This window comes from Notamacropus eugenii, chromosome 2, assembly GCF_028372415.1.
Source record: "Notamacropus eugenii isolate mMacEug1 chromosome 2, mMacEug1.pri_v2, whole genome shotgun sequence".
In the NCBI taxonomy this organism is placed as follows: domain Eukaryota; kingdom Metazoa; phylum Chordata; class Mammalia; order Diprotodontia; family Macropodidae; genus Notamacropus; species Notamacropus eugenii.
Genome location: NC_092873.1, coordinates 369,905,856 through 369,931,232, shown reverse-complemented (window position 1 = coordinate 369,931,232; position 25,377 = coordinate 369,905,856). Strand labels below are relative to the sequence as shown.

At 42.4% G+C, this 25,377-nt stretch overlaps 1 protein-coding gene across 13 annotated transcripts in view; it reads right to left on the bottom strand.

Annotated features, from left to right (window-relative positions):
• Window positions 1-25,377, bottom strand: part of MSI2 (musashi RNA binding protein 2) — a 530,240-nt gene that overhangs the window by 44,655 nt on the left and 460,208 nt on the right. For 6 of the 13 annotated variants that reach the window (XM_072646789.1, XM_072646790.1, XM_072646783.1 and 3 more), the window contains 3 exons: window positions 20,877-20,951; window positions 3,026-3,049; window positions 370-489 (listed from right to left, as the gene is read on the bottom strand). In XM_072646789.1, coding sequence (XP_072502890.1) covers window positions 370-489; window positions 3,026-3,049; window positions 20,877-20,951 — 219 coding nt within the window. The remainder of the gene's footprint in view (window positions 1-369; window positions 490-3,025; window positions 3,050-20,876; window positions 20,952-25,377) is intronic. The other 7 variants (XM_072646792.1, XM_072646793.1, XM_072646795.1 and 4 more) reach the window with 3 other exon arrangements.

The window sequence follows — 25,377 nt, the reverse complement described above, 5'->3', positions numbered from 1 at the left end:
CATCTTGGTCACAGAGCCACAGAGAGGCCAGAGAAGTGGGGCTAAGGTGAGTGTCGTTAACCTCATACAAAGTCAGGGGGCAAAATGACCGCATCTATCAAGTAAGGGAGGGATCTGAGCTCAAAAATAATTTAATTCCTCTTTTTTTCCCCCTTAAAGATAAATAAAAAAGATAGATGGAGAGGAAAAAATACGACTCTCTGGTTTGCAGTTTTGGTTCCATATGCCCTGAGAGATTCCCCAGGACTCATGGCCCCTTAGCTCTTCTCTTCCCTAACCCTCCCTGGGCTCCCTGGCCAAACATGTGACCCAGTGGTCAGAGGAGTGCTGGACAGATGCAGCCACACAGAATACCAACAGAGTTTTTACCTTCCCCTGCACACTGGGGGTATGCCGTGTAGCCGCCTCTTCCATACACCTCCCTACCTGATCCTCTTGCTGCTGCCACTGCCGCCGCCGCCACTGGTCCATATGCTGCTGCTGGAAAACCTGGGCACAATGAAAAAGGGGAGACACTAAGGAGAGATTCAGGGAAGGACAGTCATTGTTTATTCCCACCCCCCACAAAAGACATTGTAGAAGAGGAGGAGGACGTGGGTTAGAACTGAACACACAAAAATTTTCAAGAAATGGACTTGTTAGAGGAACATATTAGTGATTCTCAACCTTTTGGGAAGTGTGACACCTTCCAATTTGTCTGATTTGGCAACTCTCCCCTCCACTTGAACATGGTATAATGAGTATGATCTGTTCCTTTTTAAAATTAAAGTGAAAGGTTTGGCAGGGAGGGAATAGGAAAGGGGAGGGGCTGGACCTATGATTTCATTAATATAGGGAACTCCTATTGAAGAACTTCCTTCAACTTAGAGAGTCTTAGAGAGTTGTCTAGAGAATTGAGAGGCTGAATGACTTGCCCAGGGTAACACAGCCAGTAGTTATCAGAGATGGGAATTGAACCCAAGTCTTCCTGATTACAAGACTGGCAATCTGTGCCACCCTAAAATGAATTAAGATTTTAAAATTCTGAATTGGTATTCACTAATGACATTGGTCTATAGTTTTCCTTCTTTGTTTTATCCTTTCCTGGTTACGGTACTAAGATTATATTTGTTTGATAAAAGAAGTCTGGCAGAATATTTTATTTCTCCATTTTTTGAGAATAATTTGTCTAGTATTGGTATTAATTATTCTTTAAAAATTTGACAGAATTCTCCTGTGAATCTATTGGGATCAGGAGTTCTTCCCTCCCCAAACTTTGTTGTTGTTTTTTTAAACTGCTAATTCTATTTCCTTTTCTTAGTTGGATTATTTATGATCTCTATTTCATTTTCTGTTAGTTTGCCTATTTTATGTGTGTGAAGATAACCCATGTTTTGGAGCTCTCACTTTTGTTAGCATAACTATGCATGGTAGGTTCTGTGCAATTCTTTTTTATTATTTCTGGTTTTGTTGTGATTTTACCTTGCTTGTTGGCTATTTTGTAGATTACATTTTCTTTCCTTTTCTTTTTAATTAGGTTGGCTAAAGGCTTATCAATTTTGTCTTTTCAAGGAACCCATTTTTGGTTCAATTTATCACAAAAGTGAATTAGGATGAACTTTATTATTAATATTATTTAGAGATACATGGTATTACTGGATAGAATACCAGCCTTGAAACAAGGAAGATCTGGGTTCAAGATCCTCATCTAACAGATACTGGATACACGAGCCCAGGCAAGTCCCTTAAACATTCAGTGCTCTAGACAGCTCTCTACTGTAAGAAAAAGAGGAAGTGTCAGCCTTCCTTGGTAGAAAGAATTTGCTCATCTGGAAGGTCCCTATACAAGTGAAATCATAGATCTAATTCTTATCCCTAACTTGAGTGCTGGAAAGAATTTAACAACTTTGATGGAGATAAACGATGACAACTTGAGGTGTCTCCAGAGCAAGGTTGGGAATGGCTAACATGGACCCTGAGTCCACAGAGGGCAGAGGCTGGGTCTCTTTGTACCATATTCAATCACAGGGCTCTGTGCAACTGGACTCTCTGAGAACCACTGGTAAAGAACTGTTTTAAAACCAGCTATTCTCTGTTATAACAGGCTGTTTTGTTGCCCTGGAATGGATGGCCTTCTTCCAGTGGGAAGACCTCCCAAAGACAATGTCACTGCAGCCCTATCCAAATGGATTAGAAAATACTCAACTGGAGTATCAACCCAGGGGAGGCCAACTAGAGGATCTGAAGAGGATCAAGCCTCGTTGTTTAATGCATTTGCACCCTCAGGAGGCAAAGTGCCTCCATTTAGCACCTCCACTTTGAGCATTTCAGCCCAGAGGAGACAAGGCTATTGATATCAAAGGGAGCCTTGGAAAGAACCCTTGAGTCTTTCATGATCAAGACATAAGTTTCTAAAAGGAGATAATCAGTAAGGGTGGTTCCCCAAGGTACCTATGCTCCTTGGAAAGCACGAGGATATTCTAGATGACAGTAAGGACCAGAGCTCCCAGATTCTGTTATTTGGCTGAAGCAAAGGGATAAAGGAAGAGGCCCAGAAAGACCCTGCCTCTACCCTCCTGGCCATCCAACTGCCCCACCCGCCTTAACTACCACCAACATCAGCTTGAGCACACAGGCATACAAATCCCTCTTTTGCTCAGACAGACAGATGCTACGAGACCTGTCCCCAGCTGCCTTTCCAATAGGTAATGTTATTTTGGATGGCATGTAAATACACAACAAAAGGTTTCCTGGGCAGGCCCAAAGGCATCAATCAGTCTGGCCTTAGCTGGGTCTTTGAATTCTTTGGAATAGGGGCAAGACAAGAGGGAAAGGAGAGAGATTTTTGAGCCAGTAAGGGGAGAGAGCTGGGAGGGAGGAGAGGAAGGGACAGATCCAAACACATGGCAAACTAAAAGCTTGCTAAAATCTAAATCTACCATCTTAGCTACATGAAACTATAAGGGAGGAAAGAAATTCCACATGGAACAGGCTAGTCTAGGGGGGCATTCTAAGCTACTTAAAATGTTAATTAAAATAAACATACTTGCATTTAAATATGGTAATAGGGCTGTTGGGGGAAAAAAAATCCAGGTGAATTAGTATTAATGGGTACCCCCTTGATTTTCTGAGCTTGTCCTATCAATGATGATGATAAGGACAATAAAAATCTTGGACATTTATACGGCAAATTCACAGTTTACAAAATGGTTTATATAATCTTATCTTAGATTCACAACTCTGTGAAGCTACCCCATTATTATGCCCATTTTACAGACAATGAAACAAATGCTCAGACAAGGCTGAGAGACCACAAAGCCTACAGTTATCCAGAGTTAAGAGGTAGAATTCAAATCCAAGTCTTCCTGACTATAAGTATTCCCTCTAAGAGTCTACATCTGTATAAAGAAGGAAGTTACATCCAAAGGATAATGAAATATGTTAGGTAATGGACCAGAGGCTAGGCCTATGGAAGGGATTCCTCCAGCAAACCTCCCTTTCATCCCCACCCAAATCCCAAGTTCTTCAATTCAGCAACAGATTCCCAATAGCCCATTTCTCTTCCATGGGGAAAGAAGAGCATTGGTTCTCTCTTTCCCCATCTTATTGTTTACTTCCAACAAAATATAGGATGATTCTTCAGTGAAAGAAGGCATGAAGCTGGGTTTGGTAGTTAGAGTGGGGGCCAATAGAAAGATGCTTGAACAAAGGAGATATTTTCTGGCATTGAGTGCGGTAGGACAAAGGTTAGAGAAGGGGGGAAAAGAGAAAAAAAAACCCAACTCCCAGTTAACATGAGGAAAGAAATCCATTATCCCTAATCTCAGATAAAAGTACCTGCAGGTGACCGAGCTCTGAACAATTGCGGTTTTCTTGGTAAAGATACTGGAGTGGTTGCCCATTTCCTTCTCCAGCTCATTTTACAGATGAGGAAACTGAGGCAAATGGGGTTAATGGACTTGTCCAGGGAATAAGGCTAGATTTGAACTCAAGAAGATGAGTCTTTCTGACTCCAGGCCCAGCACTCTATCCACTAGCTATCTATGAATAAATAGTGCAGTTTGTTTTTTGAAAAGACTAAGAAAACACCTAGAAAAGGCAAAGTTAAACCCCAGATGCCAAGAGGGAGTAGGAGAGACAGACAAGTGGGAGAGAGAATGGAGTTTAGTGCTGGATGTGCAGAAGGTGTGTATATTCGTGTGAATTACTTTCCAGTTCTGAGAAGTGTTAGAAAGAAAGTGGGAAGCCCTCTTGGAGGTGGGCTGAGGAGCAAGCTGTGTGAAGAAGCCAACTGTGCCTCATTCCCCTCAAACACTTTGTGACTTCTTGTCCCCCGCTCCCCCTCCCCCCGGGTTGAACAATTCTCCAGGTGCACTATCTGCTCTTTTTTCAGAGGTTGTCAGGTAGAGCCTAAAAGCAGCTCCCTTATCTCTCCATCCTTAGCACACTAAACCCTGCCAAGTCAGTAGAGAAAATGACAAAGCAAGGGGATAGAAGTGGTAGTGGGGAATAAAAACCAGCCTGCCCCTCTGTCTCTTTTCAAATAATGTTAGCCCCACTTTGATCAGGGCTGGCCGGCTTTCAGAGGCTCACAGCTGTCATTTCCCACAGATTTTCTCTCGCATTATTTCTTTCATTAAATAGTATTATCCTTTTAGTAGCAACATTGGGCTTTGCTGGGAAGAGAAGGCAGAAAAGCTCTGTGTGTAAACACTCTGGTTTCAGGCAACTTTTTATTTCAGAGAGGCAGTCTCTGTCATTGGGGGTGTTCTCCTCCTTGAAGAGGGCTGGGGGCTCAGAACCCAGCACACTGTGATCCAGAAATGAGGTGCTCAAAAGCACCAGACTCTCAAAAACTCGAGAGAGGTGCCCAGTCTCTAAATGCTTAGGATCAGATATCTTAAAGCAAGAGCTAGAAAGAGCCTTGGAGATCATCCAATTTATCCTCCCATTTTACAGATGAGAAAACTGGATCCACATATGGTTACATTAACCATCAAAAGGGGCTTTCTGGGAAGGGTATGGGTGTGTGCATGCATGTCATAGAGGAGAGGGGAGTGGCATATCTCAAGGGACAGTGGTTCTAGGAGTGGGGCTGCTCATGATAAACTGAGTTCAGATGATGAATGACCTCTACCTTAATATTTTAAAGCCGCAAGGTACTGGAGCGGGTATGGTGCTGGACTTGGAGTTAAGTTAGGCAGACCTGAATTTAAATCCTGCCCCAGACACTTACTAGCTTTTTCCAGTCTTAGTTTCCTTATCTGTAAAATGGGGATAATAACAGCAGCTACCTCACAACAAGAGCTGTTAGGAGGCTCAGCTGAGCTGGTACATGCAAAGCACTTTGTAAACCTTTAAACGTTATAATATTATTAAAATCCAGAAAGAGTCATGCATATACATCCAAAATAGAAATTTGTTTTGTTGGACTATGAATGTTTATTGTGAGAATTTGGGGGGGGGGGTTTTGCTTATAGTTTAACTGGGGTGGGCAGTGAGGAGGAAAGAGATAATTATTGCATGTAAAAATCAATATAATTTTTTTTAAAGGAATGGGGCTGCTCAACCCTTCTGGCGGTGGAAATTCATTTAAAGAAGCTGGACCCATGGACTCCCTTGTTAAAGAGACATTGTCCAGGGAGTAGAGGTCCTATAAGCTCTAAACTAGGTCTCCACACAGCTCAGCTCCAGGGTCCCTGGACAGGGGAGGGGGCCACTGCATGCTCAGAACAAATGATCGACCAAAATGCCAAACAGAAGAGCCAACTTTTGGGTTGTCAGCAAAGTCTGAACAATCCAAAATGGAGGGCAAGGTTATCCTCCCAGGAGATACTGAGGAAAGGACACTCTAAGGCAGGACTTCTTAGCTAGGGGATCCAGGGGAACTGTGGATAGATTTCAAGGGTTCTGTGAACTTGGATGGAGGAGAAAAAAAAAAAAGAGGCATCTTTTATTTCAATATAAATGGTTTTCTTTGTGATTCTATGTATTTTATTTTATGCATTAAAAACAACAAAAACAACATTATTCGGAGACGGGCTTCCTAGGTTTGACCTGAGTGTCCAATGTGCTGGGTTCTGGGCCCCTAGCCCTCTTCAAGGAGGAGAACACCCCCAGTGACAGAGGTGGTCTTTCTGAAATAAGAAGTTGTCTGAATCCAGAGTGTTTTCACACCAGGCTTTCTGTCCTCTACTTTCCCAGAAAAGGGGTCTTTGACACAAATGAAGCTAAGAACCCCTCTCCAAGAGCAAGTTTCTGGGAACATCCATCTCTCCAGGATCTCTGATACAATCTAAAAAAACTCTTTTCATGAATTTTTTTTTGGTCAGTTCTAGAAAAGGAAGTGGGGGAGGGAATAAGCATTTATTAAGCACCTACTACATACCACAGCCCTGTGCTAAGTGCTTTCCAATTATCTCACTAGCTCCTCACAACAACCCTGGGAAGTAGGTGCTGAGGCAAGCAGAGGTGAGGTGACTTGTCCAGGGTCATCCAGCTAGTGTCTGAGGTGGGATCTGAAGTCAGGTCTTCTTGACTCCAGGCCTAGCACTCTATCCTAGCTGCCTCTAGTGAAAGAACACTGCCTCCGGATGTCAGAGAACACTTACTAGCTGTGTGACCTTGGACAAAACACTTAACTTCTCTGGGCTTGAATTTTCTCTATAAAATAAAGGGTTTCACTAGTTGGCCTTTGAAGTTCATTCCAGCTCTATATCTATTATCCCATGATTCTCCCTACCCGTGGTAAGGAAGGAGGCACTGTGGTGCCTTGGAAAAAGGACTGGCTGTGGAGTCGGAGAATCTGAGTTCAAATCCCAACACTGCCATTTCTTCCTTGTGTCACCTTGGAAAAGTCATTTGACCTCAGAGACCCAATTTCTTCATCTGTAAAATGAAGGGGCAAGGTGAACTCTGTGAGGACCCTCCTTGCTCCAGATCTAGGGTTCTAAGATAAGTCTTGCAAGGTGATATTTCTTTGACCTTCAAACCCAATGGAAAACATAGAAAATGTGATGGTTCCCAGTGGAAAATGAAAACCAGTTCTGTGTGGAGGGCTGCTGGAGCAGGAGGAGAGAGCCCCTGGATAGCTCCTATCTTTCACAGCTCAGCCACACAGCTCACAGGTCTCTCTTTTAGTTCAGTGCTATTAAGAGCACTATTTCTCTCTTGGAATGACTGAAGGAATAACAAAGGCCAGCCCAGAGTTTATTCCAAACCTAGCACTCTGGAAAATGTTTCCCATGTTAGTTATTAACTGTGATGTCACTCATGCCCATTGATCCAGCCAACACCTGTGGGTCTCACCAAGGTCTAAGCCTCTCTTAAGACAGATTCACTGTTCAGTTGTTTTTCAGGCATGTCCAAATCTCCATGACCCTATTGGGGGTTTTCTTGGCACAGATATTGGAGTCACTTGCCATTTCCTTCTCTGTAGATGAGGAAACTGAGGCAAACAGTTAAGTGACTTGCCCAGGGTCACACACTTAGTATGAGTCTGAAGTCACAGCACTCTATCCACTGTGCCACCTGCATGTTATTTCACAGATGGCAGATTACTTTTGAGGCAACTATGTGAGTAGAATGTTGGATTGGATTCAGGAAGACCTGAATTCAAATCCTGCCTTAGACACTTCCTAGCTATATGAGCATGCTACTTTAACCTCTATCAGCCTTAGTTTCTTCATCTGTAAAATGGATAAAATAGTGATCCAAAATGGTGGGCAAGATTAATACCCTCTCCAGAACAAGGCTTCTTAGCTGGCAGTGCCAGGGGACCTTGTGGATGGATTTCACAGGGTTACTGGGTAGACCAAATGAGATAGAACAAAATGCAAATTATCCTGCAAACCTTAAAGCATTATAATACAGGTGCTAGTAATCATTATAATTCTGTCAACAGTCCTGGTTCTCCCTACATGGGACCCAGAGAAAGTGGATGGTGTCCTTCCCTCTAATCCATAAAAGGCTATTGCGAACAAGGGAAAGTAACAGCGAGTTAGAAAAAATGGCCAATGAGTCTTCTTGGATATTAGATTGCATTTTCAATTGTTGTGTGAAGATTGATTGAAGGAAATAGGATGTTGAGGCAAAAGAGAGAAGTGTTTGGAAGGAGGTAGGTGGGTCCTGATGCTGAAGTCAGTGGAGGCCCGTTAAGTGGAAGAGGATTCTCTCTCATTGTTCTGCTTGACCCAAGAGGGTAGAACTAAGATCCATGAGGTAGAAGTTCCCAAGCAGTCATCCCACTGTGCTTAAAGGGCCAGGTTCTTTTAGGACATCTGACACTACCTCTTGAGACAGTCCTTCAGGGTTACTGCTGTGAGATGGCTCCTGTGATACTTCTCAGGGCAGGTGGGATGAGGTGAATCATACATATTCTCAGCACTCCTTTCATGTGGCTTTCCTTCTCTCTTCTCTCCCTCTCCCTCTCTCTCTCTGAGATCATCTATATAAATGTCAGTTGCTTATTATTATTTGTAGCATTAATTTTTAATTAATTAAATTTAGTATCTGTATTATTTGTAGTATTAATTATTAATCTCCCCAGTAGAATATAAGTTCCTTAAAGGTAGGGGCTGAATTTATTTTTTGTATCTCCAGAACCTAGCACAGGGCTTTGCATTAATAAATGCTTGTTCAATTGGCTAGACCCTTCTCAATTTATTGAGGAGACTTATTGAAAGTCCCACAGCTATTGTGCCCAGCCTCTGGGTCCAGTGCTGGTCTCCTAGTTCACAGCTTTTCTCCAAACAAATGGATTGGCTCTGTCAAAGCAATGGCATCACTGGAAGCAAGCTTTCTTCCCACTCACTTGCACTTGCTCAGGAAAGCTCAATTATTGTAACTTCTCACAAAGCTTTGGATTCAAGGATATCGCATCTCTCTCAGCTCTCTTTAAACCCCTGGAAAACCTGAGCTCAATGTTATCCAACGGAACTGATAATCTCTGCTTATTTGTTTCCATAAACCACATACTATCCACTAACACGGTTCTTTACAGATCCTCCAGGAGGTCTTGGGGTCGCTCAGGCCCAAAGCAAATTTACAAGGACCTGAATTGTCTCCTGCAGTGTGAAGGTAATCCGGTTTTCTCCTCTGTAAGTTCATTTTTTGTTTTGGCCTCTTCTGCTTCCCCAAACAATTATTCTTGTCGAATTTCCCAGCTGTTCCAACTGTGGCCTACTCAAAGTGGAAGGGGTTGGAGGGGTAAGCATCTAACAGCTGCTTCTGTGCTCAGCAAAGAGCAGGGAGAAACCAGCTGGAAAAGAAGGGAAGTCCTCCAGAAGTCCTCCAACGGCCAAGGGGGATGGAATGTCTGAGAATTCTTGCCTTGCATGTCCTGTTCTCGGTCCATCCCATCCAACCTTCCATCTCCATGCCTTTTACAGGCTGTGTCCCCATCCCTGGAATGATTCCCTCCTCACCTTTGCTTTTGGGGATCCCTCACTCTTGCTGAGATGCATTTTAGTGGACACTTATTAGGAGTGGTCTTTATGGATCTCAATGGTCAGCAGGATCCTTCCTTCTCTTAAATTATTTTATATTTAATGCTAATGATAATAGCTGGCATTTACATAGTGCTTTCAGGTTTGCAAAGCACATCATATATTATCTCATTTGATTTATATAAGTATATATAATGTATATGTGTAAATACATACATGTTATTGCCTTCCTATTAGAGTATAAGCTCTTTGAGTGGAGATATTCCAGTATAGTGTCTGAAACATAGCAGGGTTAGATAAAGATAGGAAATGGATCTTTGATTTCATTGATTTAGGGGGCTCCCAGTTGAAATTCCCCCCACCTACCAAGGCAGGTCATCATCTTCCCTGCAACTTATCATCACAGACAGCTGTCTGTAATACTGAGCAGTTAAGCTACTTGCCCACAGACACAGAATCAGTATGTGTCAGAGACAGGTCTTCCTGGCTGTGAGGCCACCTCTTTATCCATCCCTACACACTGCCCCTCAGAGCATGGGCGGTCCATAATAAACATTTGTATAAATGAATTGACCCGGTGGGGCACATATTTAAAGCTGGGATGAAAGATGGGAGACTGCCCTATTTACCCTTTTTGGTGGGGGAGAGAGTGAAGGGGAGAATAGAAGACTCTAAAAGATTTAGTAAAAAGGGATGTGAGAAGGGAGGGAAGGTTTACTTGGAGGAGTTTCACTCATCTAAAAGCTGTAAAAGAGAGGGAGGGTTGAGTGTCTTGTGGGAATAGCTCAGGATAGACAAGAAAGGGAGAGAAGGTACCAAGGACCAGTTATCAAGGAGATTCTCCTGGGCATGAGCTTTCTGTCTCTTGGCTCATATCAGTAGCAAATGAACCTGACCGAGGAATGAGAGAAGCTTTACAGCCACCAAGGTCCCCATCTTTAGTTGCAGCAGAAGGAGGCCGACAGAAGCAAATACTGTTTGCCTCCTGGCTGGAAAAGCTTCCAGCCATCCCTTGCCTTAGAGGGACCCTGGCATTCTCACAGGCCTAGTGCCACTTCTCACCTTCAGTCGACAGAGGCGCACTCTTGAGCAACTTATTTATTTATTTTTAAAAGGTCTAGACATGTCATTTGCTTTTGCTGATGGAAATTAAAAGTGAAGGCCTTGAAGAAGGATAATTAAGTTCATGCTGGCAGACTTATTATGGATTTTGTAAATCTGTGTGAGCCAGGAAGCCCCTGCTGCCATTTTAAATAGAGTAGGGTGATGGTCAGTGCTGTGGAGGGTAGGACATTAAATCGGAACTACATATCTTAGCAAGTGGTGAGAGAAAAAGAAAAAGCCACAATCGGTCTCTCTCATTGGGCACTGCCATATGGTGATCAGCAAGTATCCTTTTTTTGGGAAGGGCAAGAGATCAGTGGTAACTTCCAGGGGAGAAATTCCCTGCACCAGTGCATAACAGGTGTTTCATCTAAACTGATCATCTTCGACAGCTACATGAGGAACTGAGAGGTTAAGTGATGTTCTCAGGGTCACACAGCTAGTATGTGTAAGAGTTGAGGCTTAAACCTAGGTCTTCCTGACTCTGAGCCTGGCTTTTTGTACATTACATTAGATCTGCTGTTTCTTATAATAATGACACCAGTAAGTATATAAATGTATGCATGATGTACATATATGTGTATATAGGAATAACATACATACACAATGTATGTATATAAACATACATATATAGCTTACAGTTTATAGAATGCTTTCCTAATAATGACAACAGTAAGTACATAAATATGAATATAGATGTATTGTGTATGTACATGTGTGTATAACACATACATTATGTATATAGAAAAATACACTCATATTTTAGTTTACAGAATGCTTTCCTCACAACCCTCTAAGACAGTCTATTAATGTGCCAATAAGTTGGACCATTAAGTTCAAACTGCTTTTATTTATATGTTATTATTTTTAAGAACCTGAGGTTAAGTGATCTGTGCAAGGTCACCCAGGCAATTAGTGGTGGAAAGAGGATTTAAACCCAGGCCGTTTGACTCCAGAGACAGTGTTCTTTCCATCTATTGCCCCATGATGGAATGAAGCTCAGACAGGAACAGCAGAGAAGGACTCAAAGACAAACCTTCTGCCTCCAAATTCATGGTTCTCCCTGAGCTTTAATTTCTGTCTTTCAAGTGAGAGGGTTGACATGACTGCTCAGATTCCTTCCTGACCTATTATGGTCTATTTATAGTCACAATGCATTTAGGCAGCGGTGCGGGGATGTGAATCCAGGTGACTTGACTCTCCAGCACTCTTTCAGCTACACTGCTTTGTCTTTTCATCGTATCCCTTTCATAGGCATGAGGCATTTTGGGGTGGCATGTAGTGAGTATTTCATGAATGATTTTTTTTTTTAGGAGGCAATCGAGGATAAGTGACTTGCCCAGTGTCATACAGCTAGTAAGCCTCTGAGGCCAGATTTGAACTCAAATCCTCCTGATAATTCAGGGCCAGTGCTCTATCTACTGTGCTACGTAGCTGCCCTTTTTTATTTACTCATTTATCTATTATTAATATTTTTAGGAGGCCATCAGGGTTAAGTTCACGAATATTTACTGACTGCCTCAATCTCATCTCACTTACCCATCATGAGAATCCTTATGTTGTTGAGTCATTTCAGGCATGTCTGACTCTTCATGACCCCATTTGGGGTTTTCTTGGCAGAGGTACTGCAGTGGTTTGCCATTTCTTTCTCCAGCTCATTGTACAGATGAGGAAACTTAAGGCAAACAGGGTTAAGTAACTTGCCCAGGGTCACACAGTTAGTAAGTGTTGGAGGCCAGATTTGAACTCATAAAGTTGAGTCTTCCTGATTCCAAGCCCAGGACTTTATCCAAGCCCAGGGGGACCTAGGTGTCCCCCTGAGAACCCTATGAGGCATTATTTGTGAGATGGATATTATCATCCCTATTGGCCAGATGAGGCAACTGAGGCCCCTAGAATACTTTAGTCACACAGTGAGTTAGTGGCAGGGCTGGGGTGAGAAACTGATTTCCAGCCTATCACCTCATGCTCTCTTCCCATCTTCTACTAACTCCCTCTCTTACTATTCTACCACTCACATCATCCTGGTGAACTTTCCCAAGGGAAAAGTACATTGACCCCAAAATTCCCTTCCATTTGGGAAGAGCCAACTCTCTAAGGGAGAAGAGCAGGGGCAAGGAAAATCCCAAACAGTAGATAATCTTTAAATTATTTCCATTTGGCTTTAGAAGGCAATAAATGTTTTTTTTTTTCCTTTGCAAACAGCAGGTTTGCCATCCTCCTGACAAATCAGGGGTTCTTAATGTGGATTTGTGAATTTGTTTTAAAAAATACTTTGATAGCTATATTTCAATATAGTTTATTTCATTTGTATTTGATTTTTTGCATTTGAAATGTTTTTCTGAGAAGGGATCCACAGACTTCACCAGACTGCCCACGGTGTCCACGATATTTGTATCACTTCTGTGATAAACGAATATTCAAATCATGTGGATTCACTGAACACAGTGTTAGATTAAAGGGGGAAGCAGTTGGTGATTAACAAAAAAATCTGGCCAGGTATAATTATAAAGCAGGAAATGTATAACATGTTGGAGTTTTACATGCATCGATGCATTCATTATGAAGGGCTGCTGATAATTTTATAAGCATTTATGAAGCGTCTACTAAGTGCAAGCCATCTTGTCAGGATAAAAAAATTGTCCTTAAGGAGATTCTAGTCTTCTTAGGGGGACATGGCAAGTCTGTTGTTGTGTATTCATCTTTAGAGAGCTGCTATCACATGTATCTTTACATGGCAGTATATGTAGTTCACAGAATCATGTGTTCCTAGATATATTGTTAGAAAGAACCTTAGAGGTCATTGCATTCAACCCCCTTATTTAAAGATGGAGAAATATAGTAGAAGAGAAATTAAGTGACCTGTCCAAGAGGATACTGGCAGTAAGTAGAGAGCTGGGATATTGAACCCTCGTCCTCTGAATTAAAATTTCCTGCCTTTTCTATGATTCAGAGTTACAACATATTTATGGATGGATGGATGGATGGATTCATGTGCATGTACATACGATCTGGGGACCCCAACTGGGAAATCTTCAGATTTAAGAGAAAGCCAGTGTCCCTATGCAAAGGAGGATAAGGCTCTCATTCAAAAGCTAGTGGTACTCCTGGGCCTAACTGTGAGCCAAAAGAGGATCCAATAGAAAAACAGTTATCACCAGAGCCTGGTACACAGTCTGTGAACGATAAATGTTGGCTAATTGACTGACAGAAAATTTCAGAAGCCATAACAGCCCAGAAATACCTTGATTTTTTCATGAGATGAATGGTAGAGGCAATTCTGGAGCCAATGGGCTAGAAAAGGGACCGGCAAACTATGCCTGTTTTTGTAAGAAGGCTTATTATGTTTTTGAATAAAGTTTTATTTTATTTAAAAATGTAAAAACCATTTTTATTTAGAGGGCTGTACAGAAATAGGCTGCTAGCAGAATTTAGCCCTTGAGACACAGTTTGCCAAACCCTGGGGAAGCAGGAAACCGAGAAGTTAAATTGTTCACCAAAATGAAAAGAGGGGAGAGTAGATTATATTTAAGGTCCTTCTGGCTCTGACATTCCATAATTCTAGAGTTAAAAAGAGCTGGAATGATCTGTGCCTCTCTTTTACTTTTTTCCGTACCCTCAGCACTTAGACTAGTTCTTGGCACACAGTAAGTGCTTAATAAATGTTTTTGATTGGTATGTTTCACTTGGAGAAGGCTGAAGTTGAAAAATCTCTGCCTCATTTTGCAATGTTTGCGTGCACGTTTGTGTATTTCTTAGGTGGCATAGTTGATAGTGTGCTAGGCCTGGAGTTATAAAGATCTATCTGCCTGAATTCAAATCTGGCCTCAGACACTTACTAGTTGTGCGACCTTGAGCAAATCACTTAACCCTGTTTATCTCAGTTTCCTCATCTATAAAATGAGAAGGAAATGACAAACCACCCCAGTACCTTTGCAAAGAAAACCCCAAATGGGGTCACAAAGAGTCAGGTATGACTGAAAATGATTAAACAACATGTACTAAAAACTTGTATATTTTATAGCTTATAAATAGCTTTATACACAATATCATTTGAGCTCCAAAACTGCCCTTTGAGGGAGGGGCTATTGTAATTCCCATTTGGCAAATTAGGAAAGTGAGGCTGAGAGGTTAAATTATTTGGCCATGATCATCACAGCTTGTAAATGCGTTGGGATCTAAGCCAGGTCTATCTAATTACAAGTCCAGCACCCAGAGCTGTTCAACATTCCCATTGAGAACTGGGGCTAAAGAAATGGGGGTTAAGTTGAAGCAAGAGGAAGGATTAAGGGTTAGAAATGCTATTATTTTTATTAATTATTATTATCTCATAGAACAAAAGAAAGGGACCAGAAGATTTAGAGCTAGAAGGCACCTTAATAATTCATCTAACCTGATCCACTCATTTGAGAGAACTGAGAACAAGAGAGGGCTTCTCAGTTAAATGACTTTCCCAAGGTCACATAGACAGTAAATGAAAGAGGCAGGACTGAAGGAAAGCCAGGTGCTCCACCATACTGCCTTATTCAGGACTGACTTTTCCAGCATCACATAGGTTGTGAGTAGCAGAATTAAGAGTTCAGCCCAGGTTTTCTGGACTCTAAGTCTAGGGTTCTTTCTATTCTATCACCCTGTAAGGAGGTCTATATATACTTCTTTCATATCCAAGAGATAGACCCCATGATGAAATAGATCCATTAGACTTCATCTGAACCCCCAGATAAGGCTTTTTCACCCATCACCAATGAGGCACAGGCTTGAGCTCCTTTTCCACTAGTGAGAAGAGGGTTTATTCCTCAGGGTCTCACTTGTACTTGGGACACATGGACAAATGGACAGATATGAAGATGGTGAGTGCAACCAGCATCAGAGAATGTTTAGGCTAGAGGGTAGACTTATGTAGGAATACCAACTGGAAAACCCAGGATCATATTTCAAGACAAACCATACTGGGAAAAAATAGCTCTAGGCTCTGTTTTTGGCCACATGGCTTACGCCAAAGTGGTAAAGTCTGCTGTGAGGATAATGAGGTCAAGAGGTTCTGGGCTACACGCCTTAGAGTGACTCAGACTCATTCTCTGCAACTGACTAGAGACTTAGGACCTGCTCCCATTCCTTCCTTAGCCCCAAGTTTTTGGGAGAGAAGGGGGATGAATAAGCCTGGAAGAGGACAATGGAGGGTCTGAAGCTTAGGGTGAAGAAGAGAAGGGACAAAAGGAGGGGGAATAAAAAGATTTGGGAAGCATGGGGGGAGGGGAAAGGAAAAGGACATCCTGGTAGATGATGGAGTCAGGAGGCAAAAAAAGGAAGATGAAAGAGCACAGTATTTTGAGATCACAGGATTTAGACTTAGAAGGGCCCATAGGTACCATCTAATTCAATCCACTTATTTTACAGAGGAAAACAAGGTTGAGTTAAGCTAAATAAACTGCTCAGGGTTCTACAACTGGGAGGAGAAAGAGGCAGAATTGGCACCCAGGCCTGTGCCTCCAAGTCTAGCATTCTGAGAAAGAGCTGCCCATTGTTGGTTTTCTCCCACCATGCACGGTGACCTCAGAATGCTTTGCTTCTTCATCCAGCCTCACTTCTCTCCATTGTTCTGGAAAGTCACTACAACTCTGGGGTCCGACCTGCAGAAACCAGGTCAATCCAAGCACTAAACCAACCCTTTAGGAATCAACTACGGGAACCCTGGCACATAACCTCGGAGGGGACCAGATGGTTCTGGGTACTCTGATGGTGGCTGCTGCCTGAGGGAGAGAGTGCCTGCAGAGGAGAGGAACGACTCAGCCGAGTCATCGGATGCAGATGCTTCTGAGTCTAGGCACACAAAGACAGGATGAAGTCCTAGCAATCCTGTGCCCCGCAAGCCAAGAGAACATGAGAGGCCGAGTGTGCACACAGGGGGAATTGGAACATTTCTACAATTTTTAAAATCCAGCTGTCATTGGTACTAGTTATTTGGTGCTTTCACCTTCCCCAAAGCAAGAGTAGGAAACTGCAAAGCTAAGAGAGAGCAGCACACAGCATGTCTGTGGTAAACAATTTATTTTTCTACCTCAGTTGCTTACAGGAAAAAAAATGTCATTAGGGAGTAGCACAGATGAGTTATTTACAAAAATGAGAAAATTCACAATGGCTAAAAACGTTTGCAAAGTCATGCATCCTAGGATAAGTTCACCAAAGAAAAACAATTCATAGCAAAACAAAATGGAGGAATTGGGTTGGAAGCAGCCATACAGATTTAAAAAAAAGAGGATAATAAAAGTAATAATAAGGAAACCCACTGCCTGAAGGAAAATAAAAGGAAGCCAACCAGTTAGGGCATCAGGCATCTTGAATGAAATGATTACCAGGGCTGCCTATGCTGAGCATCTGGGACGCCCATACCCAAACACATTGATTAATAAACACCAAACATAGCACAAAGCAAGCATGTAGTTCACTTCTCACAGACTTAAGTATTTGGAAAAGGAGGGCCCGGGTTTGAATTGGAAATGCTTCCACCTCCTGACCCAGCTAAGTGGTTGATAAAAAGGGGATAGATATCAGCGGTTGGGAAGGGAGAAGCATCCACCAGATTATATTGATTGTTTGAGTATTAGTAAGCGTGGCTCTGAGGACAGTGGACAGAGCACAGGGCTGGAAATCAGGAAGACTCTGAGTTCAAATCTGGCCTCAGACACTTACTACTTGTGTGACCCTGGGCAAGTCATTTAACCCTATTTGCCTCAGTTTCCTCATCTGTAAGATGAGCTGGAGAAGGAAACGGCTAAACCACTCTATGATCTCTGCCAAGCAAACCCAAATGAGGTCACAAAGAGTTGGACACAACAACAGCAAAACAGCACACATAACTCTAAGTCATGGGCCTAGATTTTAATCCCTGCCCAGCTTCTATGTGACTTTAAGCAAATATCTCTGATCCTCATTTTCTTTATATAAAATTAGAGGATGAGACCAGCTAATTTCTTACTTCCCTTCTACTTCAATTTTAATTCTGTAACTTTTTGGAGAGAACTTTATAGGCTACCTAGTCCCAATTCCCTCATTTTAGAGAGAAGGAAACTGAGGCCCATGGAGAACTGATTCCAAAACATATGAGACTGGCAGGTCAAAGTTTACAGTGACTGATTATTATCATATATCTAGAGCTAGAAGGAATTTCAGAGGCTATCCAATCCAACCTACTCATTTTACAGATAAGAAAACTGAGGCCCACGGAGTTTACGAGGTTTGTCCAAGGTTAAGAAGGTAGTATATGCCAGAGACAGCATTTGGAAGCAAGTCTTGACTGCAGAACCAGAGAGTACTCTTTGAATTGTATCTTTCCTCCTTTCCATAGTAATAGGCTGAGTCTCTTTATTTCCTAGCCTTGTTCTATTAAAGGGAGTGCTGCGGCAAAAGATGAAAACCTTGGGCCTGATTAGGCTGGTGATGGGGCATCCTAACCCCATTGTGCCCAGGGGAATCAAGAGGATAACTGTCTTGGACCCAGTGCTACCAGACAGGGAGTCATAGCCCCAAACTAGATGAGGCTAACAGTTCAGCTCTGCTCATTCCCTATTGTAACCCTCATTCTGAGAGCTCCCAGGTGCTGATGTTTTATCTAGGCTTCCCATTTTGGGGAGAGATATGATTACAGCATCAGCCATCAAAGGATGGGACCCAAAGGGAGATTGATCAGATAATTACACACTTGCCAGCTCCCGAGATTAATTTTCATGGAATGGAATTGTGCATCTTGGATAGGATAATTATATTCACTCTCTGTACTGCCCAACAGTCTCAAAAAGAAGACGTCGGTTCTCCCCCATATCCACTGTTAATGTGCTATGTAGCCATGAGAAGCCCGGGCACTTTAGCTGGGCTGTGGGAGAAATCAGTGCAACTCTGGTGGGCTCAGAGCTTCCTCTGGGGTCTGTCATAGGTTACAACACAAGCAGACACTTACCAAGCATACAAGAAGCAAACGTGATGAGAAGAGGGTAATAAAATTGAAAAAAAGAACAAAAAACAGTACATGGAGAGTGAAGTAATGAAGCCATGGAGTCATTTTTAAAATAGGGAATTTAAAAAAGTTCATTCAGAGCTTAGCGAGGTAGGACAGGGGGAGGTATCACTGATTCTAGCCATGATCACCCAGGCCTTCTCTCTCTCTCTGTCTCTCCCATTAGCAATGGTAGTAAACCCCAATTTGTTATGCCTCTTTAAGAACTAGTTGATAAAAATTATGTCTTGTGATATCGGCAAATAGTCTGCAAAGTGAAATAAGAACAGAAATTAATAGATTAAAAGGAAAAGATAAGTGCTGGGGTGGGGGGAGGGAGAAAGAAAACAAAAGAATAAGGAAAGATTAATGATTAATAATAAAATCAGACAAACACTGAGCTATAAAGGTCCAGAGGTGTGGGTGCAAATCATACTTCAGGAGATGACAGAACAGGTATCCAAGCAATTAGACGAAATTCTTCATTCCTAGGAAGGAGCTTCAACCTACCCACCATAGACTGTGCAAATAATATGTGGCACCTTTTCGTCTAAGAGCTCTTGGTGTGTTCACATAAACTGTCATACCTGTCCTCACAGGAGGTGAACTGGGATAAAAATGATTAAGTTCTGATTTTGACAGGATGAATGGTAGCCTGGAAAGGTTAGGAACATTCCTAAGATTACGCAGCAGAATTAAGGGGTTGAGATGAGATTAAAATCTAGTTCCCCTGGCTTTTAGTTTCCAGTAGAAATGGATGATTCTAGGCTGGCTACTTGTAGACAAGAAGACATTCCTGCTTTTTAAGCAGACTCAGGTCACATTCTCTTTGAGAAGGGGAATTTGGCCTCCAAAGTACATATTCTATGAGTGGTCCAAAGGGAAAGTGGGTTTTAGCGAACTGCATGTGATGCTGGACTAGGGTGGGCTTGTTCTAATTTGCTCCTTGGTCATTCCTGGGATAAGATCACAAATGTGCTCTAAGAGGGACCTAAGAATCAGGTCTATTGCAGCATCGACCAACAATAAATAGCTCTGGGAGGTGAGATGTGCTGGGGTGGGGACACAGGGTTGACACTGAAAGGGAAGGGATGGCCTCAAGGAGAGGATCATTGGAGGCCACATGACAGAGAACCTCAGAGGACATGGAGTTTAAACCCTACATTGTAAGGATGAGGGAACTGAGGCCTAGGGAAGGTGAATGATTTGCCCAAGGTCACCCAAATGATAAAGGTGGGATCTGGATCCAGAACTTGTGACTGCAGAGCCAATGTTATTTCCACTGTCTCATACTTGTTCTCCTACCCTTTTCTCCAGGGCCAAGAGCCTGCTACATCTTCATTTTCTTTAGGCTTTATAATTAAGCCCAGGAGCCAGTGCCTGCATCCACCTGGTTCTAGGTGACTCCTAATAAGGCTGGTTGCTTCCTACTCAGTCAGGTGTAAAATCTATCCCAGGGCCCTGTTTTTCACAGTAACTTCTTGCCTCTGACTGACGAACGTAGACACACAGAGGTCCAAGCTCTGCTTTGAAGACCTTCCTTATGACTTTTCAGGAAATACCTCTGTTCCAAGTCAATAATTTCCCTTGTGGGGAGAGACTCTCTCTCCAACCCCACCACACTGCCTTCCCATTCTAGGCTGCCTTCCCACCGCCCTGGGGGAGCTTCCAATCCCAGGCTAGCCTGCCAAATGACAGCAAGCGTCTGGGACTGGAGAGCAATCCTTGTAGACTCTGGCTGAATGAAAATCACGACTGTAGCAAGTCTGACACCCACACAGAGGGAGAAAGGTAGGAAAATACCCTACAATAGAAAGCAAACACCAACAATCATAAAAAAAACCACCCACCAACACAAAGGAAAAGAGCATCCAATTGAGAGCTGTTAGAAATGAATCAGTCTGGGAAGGGGGAGGAAGACGCCAACACATTCAACTTCAGACGCATGGTGGGGAGAAGAAGAGCAGTGATGGTGGGTGGAATAAATCCCTGAGCCCCCAGAGTGAAATCCCTAATGAGACATAACTTACAACTCATTTCAGAAGAAATAAGAGTGATCAGAGGGAGATCTCTGTCTTCCAGGATTTCTGCTGTTTAATCTTTCCTTTTTTTCTTAAAAACTTCCATTTTCAAATAACCACCACCAATTAACATACATTAGTTAACCAAATTAATTCATCAGAAAAATTAATCCAGATTTCTTATCTGAGTCCTGATACTGAGGATGAGTGTGTCTTTTTTTATGTAGGTTTTTTTTTTTTTTTTTTTGGCATGAGTCAAATCCTATTCTGGATTCTCCTGTCTCCCTTCAGATCTATCAGATTTTCAGTGTCGTGGGTGACACAAAAGGTACTCACCTGGAAACTGATAGCTGTAGCTTGGAGCAAATCCGGGATAGCCTCGGCCATATGTCGCCACAAAGTTTGGGTAGCCTTGAACACATATATAAACAGGAGAAAGTCATGTTAATGAAGCTTGGCTCTTCACTCTTTTTAAATTAGATACAGGAAGCAGGTGGATTGGGATGGCAGGGTAATGAGTCTGGTTTTTTTCTTGCTTTTTCTTTTTTGGAACAAACCCCAGATCTCATCTCCAATAAGGCCCTGGACCTGAGGTATGGGTCATCTTTCTCTGGTGGCTGTGGAGAGCGGGGCTGTCAGTTTACACACAATTAACCTTTGTGCGGCCAGCTAAGGCCCCAAAGACCATGCACTCTTTCTGAATCGACAGAGTAAATGCCAGGTGCTAACTGGAAACCCCAGAGTCCCTGCTTGGCTCTGACATTTGGAGAGCTTACAATGGATGTACTTTAGAGCTATTGACAGTGGGACGCCAAGGTATTAGTAATGCTTACTCCCAAGGGAGAGGGGGACAGCCATGAAGGGAAAGCACCTGAACCAGTCAAAAAGCAGCAGGTTATTTAAGAGGGAAAAGTTCCTTGGGGAAGAAAACTCAACTTTGAGGTTGCCTTTGGGAAGCACCATAATCCATTAAACCCCACCCAGAGTGCAGCATGACAATTCTATGTCCACGCCACAACCTCTGTGACTTTGGTGGTGTTTTCCCAAGAACAAACTCTGGATACACAATCCATCAGAGCAGTTAGGTGGCATGGTAAATACAGACTTGGAGTCAGGAAAACAGGAGTTCAAATCCTGTCTCAGACGCTTACTACCTGAGTGACACTAGACAGATCACTTCACCTTTCCTAGTCTCAGTTTTCTCATCTGTAAAATCAGGACAGTAATGGTATGTGATGAGGAAAAGAGATAATAAAATAGAAATAATATAAATAATAAATAATAAAATATGTAAAGTGCTTTGCAAACTTTAAAGTGCTATACAAAAGTATTAGCTATTATTGTGATTATTTTCCAGCATGGAGAATACTCTCTATTTTGCCATTTTCACAAAGTAAGTTGCTGTTTTCGTAGGGCATTTTGCTTAAAAGACATGATACCTTTCTTCTCAGGATGCCTGTTTTCTTCTTAAAGGAGGTTATTGGTTAAGGAGGCAGAGGTGGTTTGCTGAAAAGATTCAGGTAAGAAACAGATAAATCACCCCAGCAAAGCCGGGTCCTGCTGCATTCCAAGCTGGCTCTCTTCCCTGTCTCTTAGCAAATTATGACAGGAATCTCTCTTTTCTCCTTCTTATCTACAGTTTCGAGAATTAGGGCTGCAAAGGACTCTTCCCAAAATCCTCAGCTTCAAGTATCACACCAGTCTCCCTCACCACCTTTTACCTGTTTTGTATATATCTGTAATACCTCTATACTGGCTGTCCCCAAAATGTTAAGCTTTAATAAACACAAATTTAGGGTTTGCTTTAATAAGTTGATGTGCATTTTTCAAAAAAGAGGTAGCTATCTACTCTACATATACCTATATAGAAGAGATAGATAGATAGACAGACAGATAAATACGTAAATAGTGCCAGGCCTGAAATCAGGAAGACTCCTCTTTCTGAGTTCAAATTGAGCCTAAGACACTTAAGAGCTGTATGACCCTGGGCAAGGCACTTAACCCTATTTGCTTCAGTTTCCTTATCTGTAAAATGAGCTGGAGAAGGAAATGGAAAACTATTTTATCTTTAATAAACATGAATTTTAGTATCATTAATACCAATGAATTTAGATAGCTTTAATAAGTTAATATGCATTTTTTAAAAAGGGGTAGCTAGGTGGCATACCTATATAGAATAGACAGATAGATAGATAGAGTGCCAGGCCTGGAATCAGGAAGACTCCTCTGAGTTCAAATCTAGCCTGAGACACTTATGAACTGTATGACTGGGCAAGTCACTTAACCTTGCTTGCCTCAGTTTCCTCATCTATAAAATAAGCTGGAGAAGGAAATGGCTAACTATTTTACCTTTAATAAGCATCAGTTTAGATAGCTTTAATAAGTTAATATTAATAACAATCTAATAACAGGCTGAACTTTAAGAAGCTTAACACTGTATTGAGAATTTTGTGATACTCAGTATCTCCTACCCTATAGAATACAGGCTCTTTAGGAGATAGGGATTATTTCTCTTCTAACTTTGCATCTCCAGCACCTAGCGAAGGACCTGGCATATAGTAAGCAATGAACAAATGTTTGTTGATGGATGGATTGTGGATGTGGCCCCAAACCAGTCTCTAATCTTTTCTTCTTTGAGTCAGTGGTTAGTGACGTGATCTCTTCCTTTGGCCCAACATGGCCTGGGAAATAGGAGGTCCAGGTCCTAGTTATATCCCAGTCATCAAAATTCAACTATGCACAATTCCACTTCCAAACTTACGGGTAGTGCTAAATAAAGATTGTTGGACCTTGCCTTCTTCAGGAAAGGGGATAAGCATTTCCCTAACATCCACTATGAGCCAGCTACTAGGGCTTTTACTAATACCACCTCATTTGATCCTCACAACAACTCTGGGGGTAGATGCTAGAATTATTCTCATTTTACAGTTGAAAAAACCAAGGCTGAGGGAGGTCAATTAACCTGCCCAGGGTCACACAGACAATAAGTGTCTGAGGCCAGATATGGACCTAGGTCTTCCTGACTCCAGGTCCAGTGTTTTCTCTCCTGTGCTACCAGATCACTTCCCCTTCATTTCACCTCCCCAACTGGACTAGATCAAGAGTTCTTAAGCTTTTTCTGTGTCATGGCCCCACTCTGGCAGGCTAGTGAAGCCTACAGAACGCTTCTCAGAATAATGTTTTAAAACTCATACAATAAAATACATAGAATTACAAAGAAAACCAATTATGTGAAAATATAGAAATATTTTAAAAAGTTCACAGAAATATGAAATGTTACCATTAAAAATCAAATATTTAAAAAATTTTTTAAAGCTTATAGGCCCTAGGTTAAGAATCCTGGGCAGATAGTCTCCATGTGCCCTTCTAGAGAGAACCTTGAGAGACTCCAGATGATCTATGGACCTCTGGAGGCCCAACTCAAATCTGTGACTTGAGGCCTGAGACCATTTGTGCTTCTTTCTTTACACAGGGAGAAACGTTCCTGAATTTGCTGTTTGTCACAACTCATTGGCCAGTTGAAATATTTCCACCTTGGAGGGGCCTCAGTGCCAGGGCCTTCACTATTTGTTTTCTAGCCTAGCACTGAGTCATGAACTGGTGGATTCCTTCATGCTTCCTCTAGGCAGGCAAGATCAAATGATCCAACAGCTTGACATCAGCTTTCCTTTAGGAAGTGGAACATAGGTGGTTGGGTTTTAATGATGAGAGGGTGGAGGACAGCACCAGGGTGGATGGGGGGATGGGAGAAGAGAAAGACGGGAAAAAGAAAGGGGAAAAGAGGACACTGAAGCTTTAAATAGACATGTACACCCTAGTTCTTTCCTTGATATTTATTTCATGGCTGAGCAGCTCAATCCTCTTTTAAATTAATCACCTCTGCTATTAAATCAGATCTTTCAGCGTTAGATTTCTCATACCATTATTTCAACAATATTGATAAACGGATTATATGCAAACAGCCGAATCACTGCTGCCTGTGGGGCTTTCCTGATGAAAAATGACGGTGCTGTATCCAGCTTCGGCACTGGGGATCTTAAATATTTTAGCATTAATCTGACAGTGAAAGCATTAGCCCATGTGTCACCTTCAAGACGCCTGTGGAGAAGGAGGATGGGGGCTGGGGATGGAACATCAAGTTCCTTTCAGCCTCCTGGTCACTAGGATAAACACATCCCCAACTTCCCGACATGCCCCAAAGTCTCTCTCCAAGAACAGGCAGACAGGAAGGAAGTAGGGGCAAGGCACTGGGAAGGAAAAACATGGCTTGCAGTTGCCCTCTCAGTATCACCTCCATCTTCCCCTGCTACCCACTCCCCAGTGCCCACCAGTATGCCTTTCAAAGCAAAGACGAGAAGAACATGGCATGTGCCAGAGAGGGGCTTCCATCTCCAGCTCCCCTCACTGAACATCCTCTAGGTCAGGCAGATGAAATCATAAATTTATAATACAACATTACTTCAATTTTCCTCTTCATTTACCACTGTGATGCCCAGCTCTGCTCTAACGAGTCACAGCCCGAGCCACACAGGGGAAATTGGCTGGCTGAATATCAATAGCACATTAACACCAGGCCCATGTGGATGCTTCATCAAGCCAAATTATGGCCAGGATGACCTATCTACCACTTCCATTAGCTGCCATTCTCCTCCTGCATTGGCCAATGCGCAATTTATTTGCTTCAGTACTCGGAGTGACTGATCAATTCTGTGGTAATTATCTCTTGTCACTGAACTAAAAAACCCAAGGCTTTTGCCTCCATCTCCACCCTTTTAAGCGGCTCTACCTTGCATGTTGGGAGAAAAACAGAACACAAGCAAAAACCAAAAACCCTCAT